The sequence below is a fragment of the Primulina huaijiensis genome, chromosome 3 (assembly GCF_012295235.1).
Source record: "Primulina huaijiensis isolate GDHJ02 chromosome 3, ASM1229523v2, whole genome shotgun sequence".
NCBI lineage: Eukaryota > Viridiplantae > Streptophyta > Magnoliopsida > Lamiales > Gesneriaceae > Primulina > Primulina huaijiensis.
In genome coordinates this window covers 29,994,455-30,010,005 of record NC_133308.1, presented here as the reverse complement: position 1 = coordinate 30,010,005, position 15,551 = coordinate 29,994,455, and the positions used below count along the sequence as shown (strand labels likewise).

The 15,551-nt window shown below is 35.5% G+C and overlaps 3 protein-coding genes and 1 pseudogene across 3 annotated transcripts; 3 read left to right on the top strand and 1 right to left on the bottom strand.

The window, feature by feature from the left end:
* The first annotated feature begins 3,750 nt into the window (after positions 1-3,750).
* Positions 3,751-7,425, top strand: LOC140974579 (phospho-2-dehydro-3-deoxyheptonate aldolase 1, chloroplastic-like). Its single transcript, XM_073438140.1, has 5 exons — positions 3,751-4,350; positions 5,075-5,352; positions 5,664-5,940; positions 6,048-6,293; positions 7,043-7,425. The coding sequence occupies exons 1-5, from the start codon at positions 3,808-3,810 to the stop codon at positions 7,298-7,300; spliced, it is 1,602 nt and encodes a 533-aa protein (XP_073294241.1). The 5' UTR covers positions 3,751-3,807; the 3' UTR covers positions 7,301-7,425.
* An 841-nt stretch (positions 7,426-8,266) lies between these two features.
* LOC140974581 (14-3-3-like protein B) lies at positions 8,267-10,485 on the top strand. The gene is made up of 4 exons (XM_073438143.1): positions 8,267-8,897; positions 9,580-9,702; positions 9,902-10,018; positions 10,265-10,485. Exons 1-4 carry the CDS (start codon positions 8,421-8,423, stop codon positions 10,319-10,321), a joined length of 774 nt encoding a protein of 257 aa, XP_073294244.1. The 5' UTR covers positions 8,267-8,420; the 3' UTR covers positions 10,322-10,485.
* A 247-nt stretch (positions 10,486-10,732) lies between these two features.
* Positions 10,733-12,992, bottom strand: LOC140974583 (thylakoid lumenal 29 kDa protein, chloroplastic-like). Its single transcript, XM_073438144.1, has 5 exons — positions 12,554-12,992; positions 11,488-11,572; positions 11,363-11,397; positions 11,212-11,277; positions 10,733-11,133 (listed from the first exon to the last, which is right to left on the bottom strand). Exons 1-5 carry the CDS (start codon positions 12,554-12,556, stop codon positions 11,089-11,091), a joined length of 234 nt encoding a protein of 77 aa, XP_073294245.1. The 5' UTR covers positions 12,557-12,992; the 3' UTR covers positions 10,733-11,088.
* Positions 11,293-13,786, top strand: LOC140974582 (uncharacterized; annotated as a pseudogene).
* The last annotated feature ends 1,765 nt before the right edge of the window (positions 13,787-15,551 follow it).

Sequence of the window (15,551 nt, the reverse complement as noted above, 5' to 3'; positions counted from 1 at the left end):
TATAAAAATAACTATCTCTATTGTTTTCAAAACCACGGCCTCGACCACGACCACGACCAATTCCACGTCCACGTCCACGACCACGACCTCGACCTCGACCTCGACCAAAACCTTGTCTTTGAATTTGATTTTGGTTTCCAGGTTTAAATTCATTTTTACTTACAGCATTTACTTCTGGAAATGCTGATGATCCAGTGGGTCGGGACTGATGATTTCTCATTAGTAGCTCGTTGTTTTTTTCCGCCACAAGAAGACAGGCGATGAGCTCAGAATATCTCGCAAATCCACGCACTCTATATTGTTGCTGTAAAGTTATATTTGATGCGTGAAACGTGGAAAATGTTTTTTCAAGCATTTCCGATTCTGTGACCTCATGTCCACAAAATTTTAGCTGCGAGATTATTCGATACATCGCTGAATTGTAATCACTGACTTTCTTAAAATCTTGGAATCTTAACATATTCCATTCATCACGGGCGGTCGGAAGTATAACTTCCCTTATATGTTCAAATCTTTCTTTCAATCCTTTCCACAGAGCCATGTGATCTTTTTCGATGAGATATTCACATTTTAAACCTTCATCGAGATGTCGACGCAAAAATATTATAGCTTTTGCTTTTTCTTGTGATGAAGATATACCATTTTCTTTAATGGTCTCGCTTAGACCCAATGACTCAAGATGCATTTCTACATCGAGAGTCCATGGCATATAATTTTTCCCCGTAATGTCGAGTGCAACAAATTCGAGCTTTGTCAAGTTTGACATGGTGGTACTAAAAAAAATTATGATGCATTTTATTAGTTAATGAATATTGCAATACAAAGTAATGGATAAACAACAAATACAAGCATTCGTAAAAATAAAGAAAACACATGAGGAGGATATTCTCCGATAAGTACAAGATTCGTGAGTATTATAACCAAAATAATTAAAAATAACTTTGTGAAAGTCATCTTCTTTTTTCTTCAAAAATTTGATGAAGAATAATTTTAGAGAAGAAGAGAAAGTTGGAGTGATTGAATGTGTTTGTGAGATCATATTTATAGGGCAAAAACTAGCCGTTTTGTTGCCGTTTATGACCGTTGGTGTACAAGAAAATAAATGTATGTATTTGTATAATTTTATGGTAATAATATGGTGTATATAATATTAGTAATGTTTTAAATAATTATGTATATCATATCACAATATTATAATGAGGTGTCATAAGATATTTTGTTTAAAAACCTTATAAACTTTTATACTTGTCGTATCCCTTACCGGGAGTGTGGGATGTCGTCTTAACATCCTCCCATGATTTATAACAAGTTTTTTTTTGAAAATTTTATTTTTATTATTTATAATAACATTATATTATATAGTAAATATATAAACAATAAATAAATAAATAATAAAATAAATATTATTACTTTTGTTACCTTTTTCTTCTGTTTTGGAGCTTGGAAAAATATGGAGGACTTTTAGAGTTTCGAGCTGATAACGTGTTGTGAAAAAGTAAAAATTTACGGTAAAAAGTAAAAATCTCAAACTCTCAAAATTATCACACTACACACTTTATAATATTTTTCTCTCAACTTAATTGTGATTTTCTTCACAAATGAGAGATCTATTTATAAAATTTTTTTACAAATAATCCAAAAATAAATTACATCATTACCTTCATCATCACACACGAATTTCAATATTTAACATCTAATTTTATCTAATTTTCAACATTCAAATATTCAATAAACATATTTTAAATATTATTTTTCAAGAAAATGAAGGGAGGAGATTCGAATATTCTATAAAATAAGGGTTGAAAAATATGTACCGATTAATACGCATATGCGTTTGGAGGCGTGATGCATGATACTTTGACTATAAAGTGTGAGCCGCCACATTATCGATCCTCTATATATAATATTATATGAATGAATAAAGATCAATACTTAGCATCTTCACGAAATAAAAGCAAGGATCAATTAATTATCAAGGAGAAATCCAATCAGGTTGGATTTGGTAGATTAATTATTTTACTTAGATGAAGTGATCTGATTTCGAGTGACTGTTTGTAGAATGGATTTCATATAGAGTATATTTGAAATTTCATTACCAACTAAACTTATACAAACATCTAAAATATAACCTATAGTATTTAAGTCTGAAGGTTATAGTTTCGTGTGTTGGGTGATGCGAAAGAAACCATTTTCTAAGAGTGAGATATTATATGATTGACGGCTTATGAGAAAGTCTTTGGGAGGGAAGGCTAAGCGGGAATCCGTTTACGGAAGAATGATCCAGAGAGATTCCATGATCGGGATAACTCATGGTCATTACATATTCGACCAAAAAAGATTCCTAGAGAAAGATTATTATTTCACGCCAAAAATTTTCTGAGACCGTATCACAGATTAATTTTGTGAGACGAATTTCCAAACTGGCTCAATTCATTAAATTTTTTTATATTTATGCTAAAAATATTACTTTTCATTTTAAATATGAATCGGATTGACTCATCTCACAAAAATATATGTGCGAGACCATCTCATATGAAAATCTCTTTATATATATAGACATAAAATTGATAAGTCGGTATTTTCAGGTATTCGAAAAAAAAACCATTTTTTTAATTTTTTTTGAAAAAATATATGTATTTTTCACATTTCACAAAAAATCATGTCATTATATCGAGTTATGGTTAGGCATTATATTATAATAATTATATTATGTCTAATAAATTGAAAAAACACAATTTTCACATTTCAAATCATGTCATTATATCATTTTATGAGTAGTTATTAGTCATTATATGGGGTTATGACTAGCCACAAAAAAAATACATGTATTTTTAAATTGAATGGACGGATAGACCAATTTGTAAAAAAAAAAAATTGCTAGTTACTCGATTGGGTCGGTAAAATACCCGAACCCGGTAATGTCGCCGGATACCTGAACCAGATTCCCTATACCTTTAGAATAAATGCTCACCCCTAGACTTAATACACCCATTACATATAGCCTAAAAATATCTACATCTTCAAAAATCGAGGAACAGATTTCAGAGACCGAGTATTTAAAAAAAAAATAATTGTTGGGATCGAGCAACGTAAAAGAAAAACAAAATATTGCTCATGATTTCTTATTCGACAAAAGTTGTTAGAAGTCTGAGTGACAAATTTAATCTACGACTTGCCAATATTTTTATCATCTTTTTGTTTTATTTTTTCAAAAATATAAAAATAAAAGGTTAGGTGGCCGCATACCAAAGATTGACCATCTTTTTCGTGAAACATGATTCACTTCCAAAATTGCTCTCAACTACTTTGTGAACTAACATTTTCCTACCCCTTCTTCTACCAACTCATTTCAAATGTCAGGTAACATCCAAAGCTACATGTTGTAATCTTCTATAATTAATACAACCATGGATCTATTTAGATTTACAAAATCTATTTTTTTTTAAAAAAAAATTAATAAAAAAAGGTCTAAAATTGTTTTTCGATTGTTAGATTTGAGATAATTCGCTTGAATGAATAAAATTTAAGTGAATTTCAAATTGAATTCAGATCAAATTATATAATTTTAATAATAATATTTATGATGAATACTTACCTTTGTTATTATATCAATCATAATTTTCCCTATTTTTTTTTTCTTCATATATAATTCAAAATAATGAAAGTCTGGAATGAAATGGAGCATTGGGACTTGGAGGTGGGCCATGGCACACCAACCCCGATCCATTTGTATAAAATCTCCATACATTTACTCTTCAGGCACAGCCACCTAATTCTTTCATTCTCCGGCATACCTTCTCACCACCCATGGCACTCACCGCTCAAACCTCTCTCCTTTCCGACAAATCTTCTCTTCTTCCGCAGTATCAACCACTTTTCTACACCAATCACTCCTCTCTGACCATCAGATCCACCTCTCTGAAGCCCATCTCGGCCGTCCATGCAGCCGATTCTTCCAATTCCAGGACCGCCCCTGCTGCTGCTGCTTCCGTATCCGGCGCCTCCGCCCCCACTGCTGCTGTTGAAACGAAGGCTCATTCCAACAAATGGGCATTGGACAGTTGGAAATCGAAAAAGGCATTGCAGCTACCTGAGTACCCGAATGAAGAGGAACTTGAATCGGTTCTCAAGACCCTCGACGCCTTCCCTCCGATTGTGTTCGCGGGTGAGGCACGCCATCTTGAGGAACGCCTCGGTGAGGCGGCCATGGGAAATGCTTTTCTCTTGCAGGGGGGAGACTGCGCCGAGAGTTTCAAGGAGTTCAATGCCAATAACATCAGGGACACTTTCAGAATACTTCTGCAAATGGGCGCTGTTTTGATGTTTGGCGGCCAACTGAATGTCATCAAGGTTCAAATTTTTATTTTTTTGCCTTTTGTCTTTTTACCTGTTTCCGTCTTTACTATGATTTGATGAAAAGAACTGAGTATTGGATTCATGTTGTCTCTTGTGGTTATTTTATCATTTACAATATCGATTTGGATCGTGGGTTTTTGCTAAATTTCACGCTTTAGGTTGATATGATTAAATTTGTTGTTACCTTCTGATGTCTCTTTCGTGGAAAAATAGTTTATTCTTGTGTTTTTCAAACTGCCAAACGGATAATACTTTCGAGTTGCTAGAAACCATTTTTCCTAAATGTCCCAGCTAGTTTGGCAATAGTTTTATTTCTATTATATGCATGTGATTCGAGTATTCAGTACTCAACAATAAAATGCAACATATCACAGCTACTACGCCTACCATATTAGCAATTGTATCTCCTAAGATTGCGCTTAGATTGATGCATTTAATTTGGAAGGAATTGGTATTGAAATTACCTAACTTGATATGGAATGAATTTGAAAATTGAAATCAACTTGATTTTTATCCATCCAAACAAGTCAAGGAAGTGTGATCAATGGATTTGAAATACCTCCTCTCAACTCCACCAGTCCAAGCACAACCTAAAAGTTTGACTTTATGAGTGTTGATCAGCATTAATTGCCTACTTTAACACGCCTTTTCTGATTCAATTTGGTTTCCTCCATCGCTGTGTGATGTGATCTTAATGTTTGTTGGTAACGAAGAATAGGTGGGAAGAATGGCGGGCCAGTTTGCGAAGCCTAGATCAGATCCATTTGAGGAGAAGAATGGTGTAAAGTTGCCAAGTTACAGAGGAGACAACGTGAATGGAGATGCTTTTGATGCAAAATCGAGAATACCTGACCCGCAAAGGATGATTAGGGCCTACTGTCAATCTGCTGCTACTCTCAATCTGTTGAGGGCTTTTGCAACTGGAGGATACGCTGCAATGCAGAGGGTTACTCAATGGAACTTGGATTTTACAGAGCACAGCGAGCAGGGTGATCGGTATGTTCAATGCCACCTCGAATTTAATTTAACTACTTCTCATTTAGGTCTCTAAATGAATAGGGGATAATTGCTATAGAACTCTTTCTTAGACAAAATCATTTTTTAGCCCATTCATTCGTTAGTATATGGAACTTGGGCCTTTTTCCTATACAGAGGAGAAATCGTCCCTTGTTTTAAATTTTTAACTTTTAGTTTTATATTTCTTTTGCTAATTTTTTGGCTACGCCACTACGGGCATCAGGCTGATGTACCAAGTTATCAACTGTTGGACTTATAATTGTAGGATCATTCTGGTTGTTACAACACAGGTATCGTGAACTAGCCAACCGAGTTGATGAGGCCCTTGGATTCATGCAAGCTGCAGGACTTACGTTGGACCATCCAGTTATGCAAACTACAGAGTTCTGGACATCTCACGAGTGTTTGCTTTTGCCATATGAGCAATCACTTACACGGCTTGATTCTACGTCAGGTCTTTACTATGATTGTTCTGCCCATTTCCTTTGGGTCGGGGAAAGAACGAGACAATTGGATGGAGCTCACCTCGAGTTCCTTAGAGGAATTGCAAATCCCCTCGGTGTCAAGGTGATAGCTTATAAAGATGTCTCATTCAAAATTTGGATCGAGAATAATTTTAAAAAAATCGCGTGATTATATGATTTTGCTACAAATGGTGTCTTCTATTTTCTCAGGTTAGTGATAAAATGGATCCTAATGAACTTGTCAAGCTCATTGAGATTTTGAATCCGCATAACAAGCCTGGAAGAATTACAATCATCACGAGAATGGGAGCTGAGAACATGAGAGTGAAACTTCCTAATTTGATCAGGGCAGTTCGCAGGGCTGGGCAAATCGTCACTTGGGTATCTGATCCTATGCATGGAAACACTATCAAAGCTCCTTGTGGCTTAAAAACTCGCCCTTTCGACGCCATCAGGGTAAAAGATCTTTATCATGAATTATATTGTGATTAATACTTTGTATCATGAAATTCCTTCTCACATGCGAATTCAATTAGGAGGGATAGGAAAATACATGTTTGTTTTCCCAAAAAACATGCCAAACATGAACTTTTTCATGTACCATAGCAGCAACCTTAAAATCCAACAACCTTTTGATACTTCCTATATAAGCTCGTTAAAATTTTATTTTATTAGCCACGACCCTTAATTTTCAAGTGGGTTGAGAGGAGGTCGAGAGCTTTAATCATGAGTCATGACGAAATATTTGAAAATTTAAGAAAGAAATATACTGTAGACAAAGTTGGTAAGAAAAAGGACTTGACTTGTGTTGCCTGTGATAACCTACCAAGGTTGGTGAGCACACGTTTCTCTTGATTATTACTTTCTTACCCGCCCATATGCATGAATCTTTTATGATAATGTCATGCAGTTCCACATGTCTTATTTCATGTACTTTTAATTTTAAATCTCATACTGGATATATCGATTATGCCAACGATTGCGGTGTGAACAATATTATTTTTGTGAGTTATGTCGATTTAGTTTATTAAGTTCCTTGTAGAAAATTGTTGTGATTAACCAATTAACTTAGTAGTCGCGAAGTTGGTTTCAAAAACTCTAATTCTGGTTTCAAATCATGCTAGACAGTGAGAAAAGAGGAACTCTCATATTATATCCTTAAATAACATATGTATCATGTTCTTATATGCATCTTATTACCTCAGGCGGAACTGAGAGCTTTCTTTGATGTGCACGAGCAAGAGGGAAGTAACCCTGGAGGCGTTCATTTGGAGATGACGGGCCAAAACGTCACAGAATGCATCGGCGGATCACGAACTGTGACATTTGATGATTTGAGCTCTCGCTACCACACTCATTGTGATCCAAGGCTCAACGCCTCTCAATCTCTCGAGCTCGCTTTTATCATCGCGGACCGGCTTAGAAAGCGGAGACTGAGTTCTCAACGCTCGCTAGTTAATTAAAACTCGGGTGTTCTTTTTCTTCAAAAAACCAAGTCATTCTGAAAGTTTGTTTCAATTATGCTTTGTACCGTATGTGTATACTAAAAAAGTGGAGAGAGAATAAATAATAGCAATTATTTCATTTATCTTTGCAGGTTCGCGATGTGACGATGACTGATTCAATATATTTGGATAAGACAATTATGTATATGACACTGATATTTGGTAAAATTTGAGTTGTATTAGATAAATCAAAAATAATAATCAATCAATATTGTATCATTTATCTTTGTCAAACCTCAAATATCGTTTGTTAAACCTCAAATATCGTTTGTTCAAAGTTAAGGGTGAGTATGAAGACACACACACCTAACTAAACTCACCAGATTGGAATATTATTTATGAAACAAGAATTGTCATATGAACTGGTTCTCTCCATTTCCGGGAAAAGAGATCAAACCATCCGGAATTGACAGATCATTTAAAAATTCATGATGAAATCAGATTGTTAAACTAACTTGATTTAATAGTTTGTTTGATTGACCCAAAGTTTCATATGTATTTACTTGAAATGAAACATTGTACATAAAAATGATATTTTTCATGAGTTTGATCATATATATGTCCCGTAAAATTGATATATGAGATCGTCTCCAAAGAATTTTTATGAATGACATGATCTCCGTTGATATTAAAAGATTGAAATTTTATTATTAGGATAATTATTGTTATATCAATTTTAAAATTTATACATTATATTTTAAAAAACATAATATCAAATCAAATCAAATCAAATCGTCAAATAATAATTACGTAAGGTGAATGAATGAATTGCTTTGAAAATTTTGTGTCCATGGCCTCAAATCCATTGGACTATTTCAAAGTCCAGCCTCAGCCGTCGAATATCCACCACTCTCATCGAACGGCCCATGTTGATTTTTAAAATATTAATGGTCATCCCTTGAATATAAGCCCTAAATCGACTCCTCGCCTCTGAATTTCAAAACCGCCTCCCCTCCCTGCGTCCCTCCACTCACTCTTATCTACAGGAAAATAATTACCTTTGAATCGCACAGATCTTGCTTCCTCACCCTCCAGCATTTCCTTTTCTTCCCAGGAGAAACCCGAATTCAGAATCACCATGTCGGCGCGTGAGGAGAACGTTTACATGGCGAAGCTGGCCGAGCAGGCCGAGCGCTACGAGGAAATGGTGGAGTTCATGGAGAAAGTGTCGATGTCTCTGCCTGAGAATGAGGATCTGACGGTTGAAGAGCGGAATCTGCTGTCAGTTGCCTATAAGAACGTGATCGGAGCTCGCCGCGCGTCTTGGAGGATTATTTCCTCCATAGAGCAGAAGGAGGAATCGAGAGGAAATGAGGGCCATGTTACCACCATTAAGGGCTACAGATCCAAGATCGAGACCGAGCTCTCCAATATCTGTGATGGGATTCTGAAGCTACTGGACTCGAGTCTCATTCCCTCTGCGTCCGCCGCCGATTCTAAGGTTTTCTATCTCAAGATGAAAGGGGATTACCATAGATATTTGGCTGAATTCAAAACCGGTGCGGAAAGAAAAGAAGCTGCTGAAAGCACTCTCACTGCCTACAAGGCTGCTCAGGTTTGACTTCTTTTTTTTCTTTTCTCCTTTTTATGCATTAATATTTATCGGTACCAATATTATGAATTCTCACGCTTGAAATCCATTCAAGCTTTACTTTGGATTCTCAGAAACATGTGTTTGTTCTTATATTATCATTGACCGCAAAGATACGCCTTAGGGCTGCTTTTAGTCTTCAATAGTTATTTGAACATACAGGTAATTTATTTATAATTTATTCTATTTACCACAAAGCAATTGGAGAAGAAAATTAGAATATATTTATCAATTTCTTTAAAAATTCCGCCTTTTTGTTTCTGTCTTGCTTGCATATATAGAAAGCAACATTGTTAGCTACTGCTCACAATTTGATCTTTTGAGTTAGCGATCAAGAAAAATATGGCAATCATATCTTAAGAAACTCGTTAATTGAATCATGATAAAAAAAATTGGTGGATATCTCGAAACTGCAATAGCAAATTGTGTATTTTTTTAAAAAAAATTTGGACTTTTAATTTCCGTGTCTACCTGAATAAAAAATTTCCATCAAAACACAGCAATTGGTTCATCAAATTGTTGTTGGAAGCATTTGTTGCGGCTAATATGTCTATTCGGCTGATCTCTACACCATATATCACACACCAGATCTTAAAAAATTCAGATGATTCTTCTGAAATAATCTCAACCTTTTACGCTTTTGCAGGACATTGCTAACGCAGAACTTGCTTCGACGCACCCAATCCGACTTGGACTGGCTTTGAACTTCTCTGTTTTCTATTATGAGATTTTAAACTCTCCTGATCGTGCTTGTAATCTGGCGAAGCAGGTAAAAGTTTTAACATATTTGAGCTGAATTCTAGTTCTCATTTTCACTCCACTTTCATCCAACAAAATTCCAAGTGAAGTCTACCTCAATCTGGTAAAATCGGTACCTGGTTTTCGGATGCTTGAGCTCAATCTCATAAGCTATTACTTTTTAAACACTAAAAGATGTAAGTTATATGATTCCTTTTCTTTATCAACAGGCCTTCGATGAAGCTATAGCTGAGTTGGACACCCTCGGCGAGGAGTCCTACAAAGATAGCACATTGATTATGCAACTTCTTCGTGACAACCTCACTCTGTGGACCTCTGACATGCAGGTATTCCTTTCTTCACAGCTCTATTGTATATTGTATTAGGAGACAATTAAAAGCTCGGTTGTGGTTTTACCAAACAAAACAATGTAAGATCGAATTTGGTAAAACAAATTTGGAAGATGCTCAATCTCAAATAATAATTTACTCTTGTTGTAGAACTCGTGAATTGGCTTGATTCATTTGTCACCAGCTGCAGTTATCTTGATTAACTAATCAAAAATATTTATTGTGTTTTGTCTTCTGCTGAAGGATGACGGAGCTGATGATATCAAAGAAGCCAGCAAACCTGATGATGCACCACAGTGAGCTTAGTCGCCTAAACAGAGTCATTTCTTCTCCATTGTGTTTTTTATTTGGTGAAGTTTCTTTGTTATTTTCTCCCCCTTTGTTTTAGGACCTCCCATATTTTAGTTACTTTATGGATTGAATCGCTTTAAATACAACGCGAACGCTCGTGTGTGCTACCTTAATTTAAATATATATATGTATATGGTTTTTTTAATGACAAGTTGAATGTTTTGTCCTATCGATAGGCACTAATAATGTAAATTCCGTTTCATTTACATTTTTTATGTGTTATATTTAATGATATTTATATCATAAAATCTTTCTTTGAAAAAGTCATATTACTCTTGATTTCTGTTTGCTCTCACTTGAGTAAAATGATTATACAGTAATATAAAATTTAAAAAATTACTGCTTTAGGTTATTACAATAACATCCTCAGTACTTGTAGGTTTCTTAAAACAATTAAAATGGAAAATAGCTAGATTTTAACTGTTATTATCATCCTACAACGATAGATCCTACATTACCTTGTGTGAAGATCACCATAATTGTTTGATTTACAACAACTAAACAACTTCACATTTGTCACGCAGTCGTATTAAACAATTCACACAAGCGAGATTCTGACCCAAAAATTGTTGAGTTTTCACTGTTATTATTTATCACTAGACCAAAGGCTCATTGACCAATTATTATCTTTTCTTACCCCCACGCTGAACTTGTTTCTTTAGGTTGATCAAAAACAAAAGAGCAGAGTAATTAATATCAATATCGAAATCATAATGTCACCTAAAGCGAATTGATCCATTGGGGCTTCCAGATTTTGTTGCCTGCAAACTTGATGAACAAATACATCACTCTTTTGTTTTCATAATCTTCAGCAGACAATACAGAAGACTATACCTAACCTTGTCATAATTCACAGTGTCATTGAGTTCCAGAATTAAAACTGATGACAAAAGATCTGGGTTCCCCTACGTGGAAAAAATTAAAATGTAATTCATCTAATTTCCAGTGAAAGAAAGAAAAAGTTCAAAGTATTGTGAGATTAAGATATACCTTCAGTGCAATAGAAAGAGTTGCTTTGATCTTTGCTGAAAAATAGACAAATGCACTAATTTTACGGCCAAAAGGGGGAAATCTGTGTCATATCATTAACGAATGGAAGTTCTCATAAAGCTCACATTGAAATTCAGAGCGTTGTCCACGCTGGATCAAATCAGCAGCATTAGCCACTTCAATGATAGAACTGGATCTTCCTATCAAGTCCTGAGAAAGTCGATCGGCAGAAACTCAACATTCTGCGACTTGCATATGTTCAAAATGACCAAAGCTGGCCAATATCTTGGTGAAGTAAGATCAGAAGCCTACCATATTTAATTTTCATTTGTGTGTGAATGAAGATTGTTTGTCAGTCCATGTGTGTGTTTGTGCGTGTTTTTGGTTGGAATCACGTAGTTTGGAGTTTTGAAAATGATTTTCTCTGTCCTAAGTCGATAATACACCTGTATAACTAGATTGTTAGGTATTTAATCAATCATCAAGAGATATACGTTCATTGAAGGATCGACAATCCAAAAGACTAACTTTTAGACGGGAGATCAATTCAAACTTATTGCTTACTCCATCATTTTTGTGAAACCGATGGAGATTATATGCTTGCAATCCCTTTGAGAAGCCGCTCATGGCAGCTTGCTCTAGATAACTTTCGACGGCCTTTCAATATGCAATGCGTGCATCTTAATTCAATCTATAACATGAATGCAACCCACACAATTGACACTGTTCTGCCAGTGGCTATTCGCACAATCACCCCAACTTTTGGGTCTATTCTGAATAATAACATCAATGTTAAGTCACGAGTTAAACCAGAGAGCCCAAATCCAAGACTGGACATTAGGAAGTAGATCATCCCCAACTTACAGGCCACTCCACAATTTCTATATAGCCAGTGTGGGATCAAAACAAACTTATAATCTTGGTTCAAATCCAAGCCTTTGACGTTCTATGATCCTCCATCACAAGGATTTTTGTTCTTCGCTACAAAAGGCACGCACTAAAAAAAACCATCAATTTCATTTTCCAAAATATCAGACAGCAACTTGTTTTTTCTACAATGTCATGACCACGATTACAGCAATTCGACACAAAAATCAAATATACATTACACATGAATCATGACGATTAATAATGTAAACTAGAGCTTCAAGTATTGCGAAATAGTAAATGCGGAGGAAGCAAAAGCCTGACCATTCCAACGGTAGCTAGCTCCAAAACAATGTAAAATGTGGCGTCGCGAGGAACTATACTTATTTTCGGGATTAGCTTCCACTTTGCAACTTATTGCTCGCTGAAAATTCCCATAAAAACAAAAAACCCTAACACACAATTCTTCCGGAAACATCCTCTACCACGGAGACCGTTTCACATGGATTAAAAGCTCATCTACGACGTTGCATCGAGGTGATATTGAATTGTTTCTCACGAGTTGTGATTCTGCATCCATTTTCTTTGTTAATAATGTGTATAGGTGGATCGTTCTTTCAATACTAATATTTTTATCTTCCTCTCTTGCATCCCTGTTTTATAACTAGGATCATATTGGTGGATATTCCTAATTGATTTTCTTTGTTCTCATACAGTGAATTTTTGGATGTCGTCCCTGGTCAGTCATGGTACTTAGAACCAAGTTCAGCCAGAAAACCCATTATGAAACTATGGGTGTGAAGGAAGATGCTAGCCATGAAGAAATCCATAAAACTTATCGAATGTCCATTCTCAACTGTCATCCTGATAAACACCTGCAAATGACCTCCGAAACATCTACTCACAAACATGGATCCGGAAGTGAGTTTTTAGAGGTGCATAGAGCATGGGCGATCTTCAAAGATCCAAGATCTCGTGCATTTATGACGATGAACTGCAAATACTGAGAAAGAATTCTGCTCCAGCTGATGATCTCAGGTTAGAGGACATGACTTTTGAAGATGCTGGTGATAGTTTTGAATTTTCCTACCATTGCAGGTGCGGTGATTGCTTCTTGGTCGATTCTTTGGAGCTGGAAGAAATGGGATATACATTTTTTGAGGAATGATAGTAAAATATCCTTACAGACACCAGGATCTTTACGAGCATCAATTATTCTTCCATGTGGATCTTGCTCTACTAAAGTCGGGTTTTACATTGATGCAGAGGTAACGTTGCAATTTTAGTTGAATAATTTGATTTTTTATTTCAATCATCTGTGATTTCATTGTTGTGTAATTTATAAGATGTTCCTTAATCCCCTTGGGAGATGAAGAACAGTTCTGTTTCCGTGTGGATCGAAGAGAAAATGGATTCCCTAGCACATACATGTTTTTAATCCCCAAAAAAAAAAAAAAAATCTTAATATTCAATTACTATTCAAATCTTGTTAAATATTAATTACTTAATTTCGATACAACAATGGCCTTATGGGGCAATTTTGTTTGTGATTTAACCCGACGAAACTTTCCAATACAATGACATATGTGTCATACAGCATTGGCTAGCCCATTGAATTCGATAGTTGCCTTGCCTAACAGCGTGCGACTTTAAATTAATCGATGTTAAAGTTGTCTATCTAATCATATCTTAAAATTCATGAACCACTCGAACGTACGTGTTTTGTTTGTGATGGGGTAGCAACCCATCAGAAATAATCCTACTGTTTTTATATATACTGATGTTTTCCCTTAAAAACTATATTTTTATTGTGTAAGAACATACATAAAATCGATAACGTGATGTAGTCATTTCGCGCATCCACCAATCATTTAATTTCATGGATCATTCGTGCACCACTCGCGTCATCAGGTAAGAACATCCACCAAACATATGTCAGTGAGACAACGATTGATAACTTCAATTGAAGCCATGTTTACCATTGAACAATTTCATCCCAAGTTTTTTTGGTAAAAACCCAAAAAAGTAATATTTGATAATTTTAAGACATGAGATTCGAAGTTTAAATTGGGAAAAAGTGGGATATACTCCAAATTCCATTTTCTTTTTTCCAAATTCATTATTATTTAAAAGTCGCCACTATTTTTATCTGATTTTGTTGTCCAAATAAATCTCATCCTTGGATGAAGTATCTAAGCCAAAATCTCTAAATTGAAGGTTATCCGTACACGGAAATATCCTCGTATCAGTGTAAAATATTAAATAAAAAAAATTTAAAATTTGTTTGACCCGTTGTCTGAAAAGCTGTGAGCACTGTGCAGTAAGGGAATCGCGGTGAACTTAAAATAAAGTGAATACATCCTGGCCAGTCTCACAACCATTACATTAATCATATAAAAATTTCAAGTTAACATGCTTTTTTTTTTCCTTCAATCTCATTGTAACAAATTGATCAACATATTTCGACTGAGTTCACTTCAGCAGGTGCGGTCCATGGAAAGTCTTGCTTGGAGTTTTTGATGAGTCCTCGGTTGACTAATTAGGCGAAGAATGCCGAACCACTATAATTCTTGTGTCTTGATATCTCATTTCTGTTTTTGTTTCATCTTCTGAGTGATAGTGTTGCGATTAACCTGAGAGTGTGTGTGTGTATGTGCTTATGCGTACTGTGAGGCGAGTTCTTGATCATTCTTGGGAGAAAGAATAGCTGGAATTATTCACAACAAACTGGTATCAGAGCTAGGTCTTCAGGAAGTCCGAAAATGTCAAGGATGGGAGTCTCCAGAGTTGAGATTGAACGATTCGATGGAAAAACAGACTTCTCAATTTGGAGGAAAAGGATGAAGGCAATTTTGGTTCAAATGAAGGTTTCCAGAGCCCTTGATGGGGAGAAGAGTCTACCATCGATGATGAGTTCTGACGAGAAAGCTGATATTCTCGAGCAAGCATATAGCACTATCATCTTGCATCTCAGTGATAGAGTACTACGAGAGGTTGATCAAGAATCCACAGCAGCTGGACTTTGGTTAAAATTGGAGCAGCTATATATGATGAACACCTTCTACAATCGAATTCATCTTAAGGGCAAATTGTTTGGATTCAAGATGCTCGAAGACAAGTCCATAGATGACAATCTTGATGAGTTCAATAAGATCATCATTGCTTTGGAAAATCTTGAAATAAAGATCGATAATGAAGACAAGGCAATTCTGATCTTGAACTCCTTGCCAAAATCATATTCAATCTTCGTTGATACAATCAAGTTTGCCCGTGAAACATTGACATTAGATGAAGTCATAACAGCCTTGAAGGCAAAAGAGAC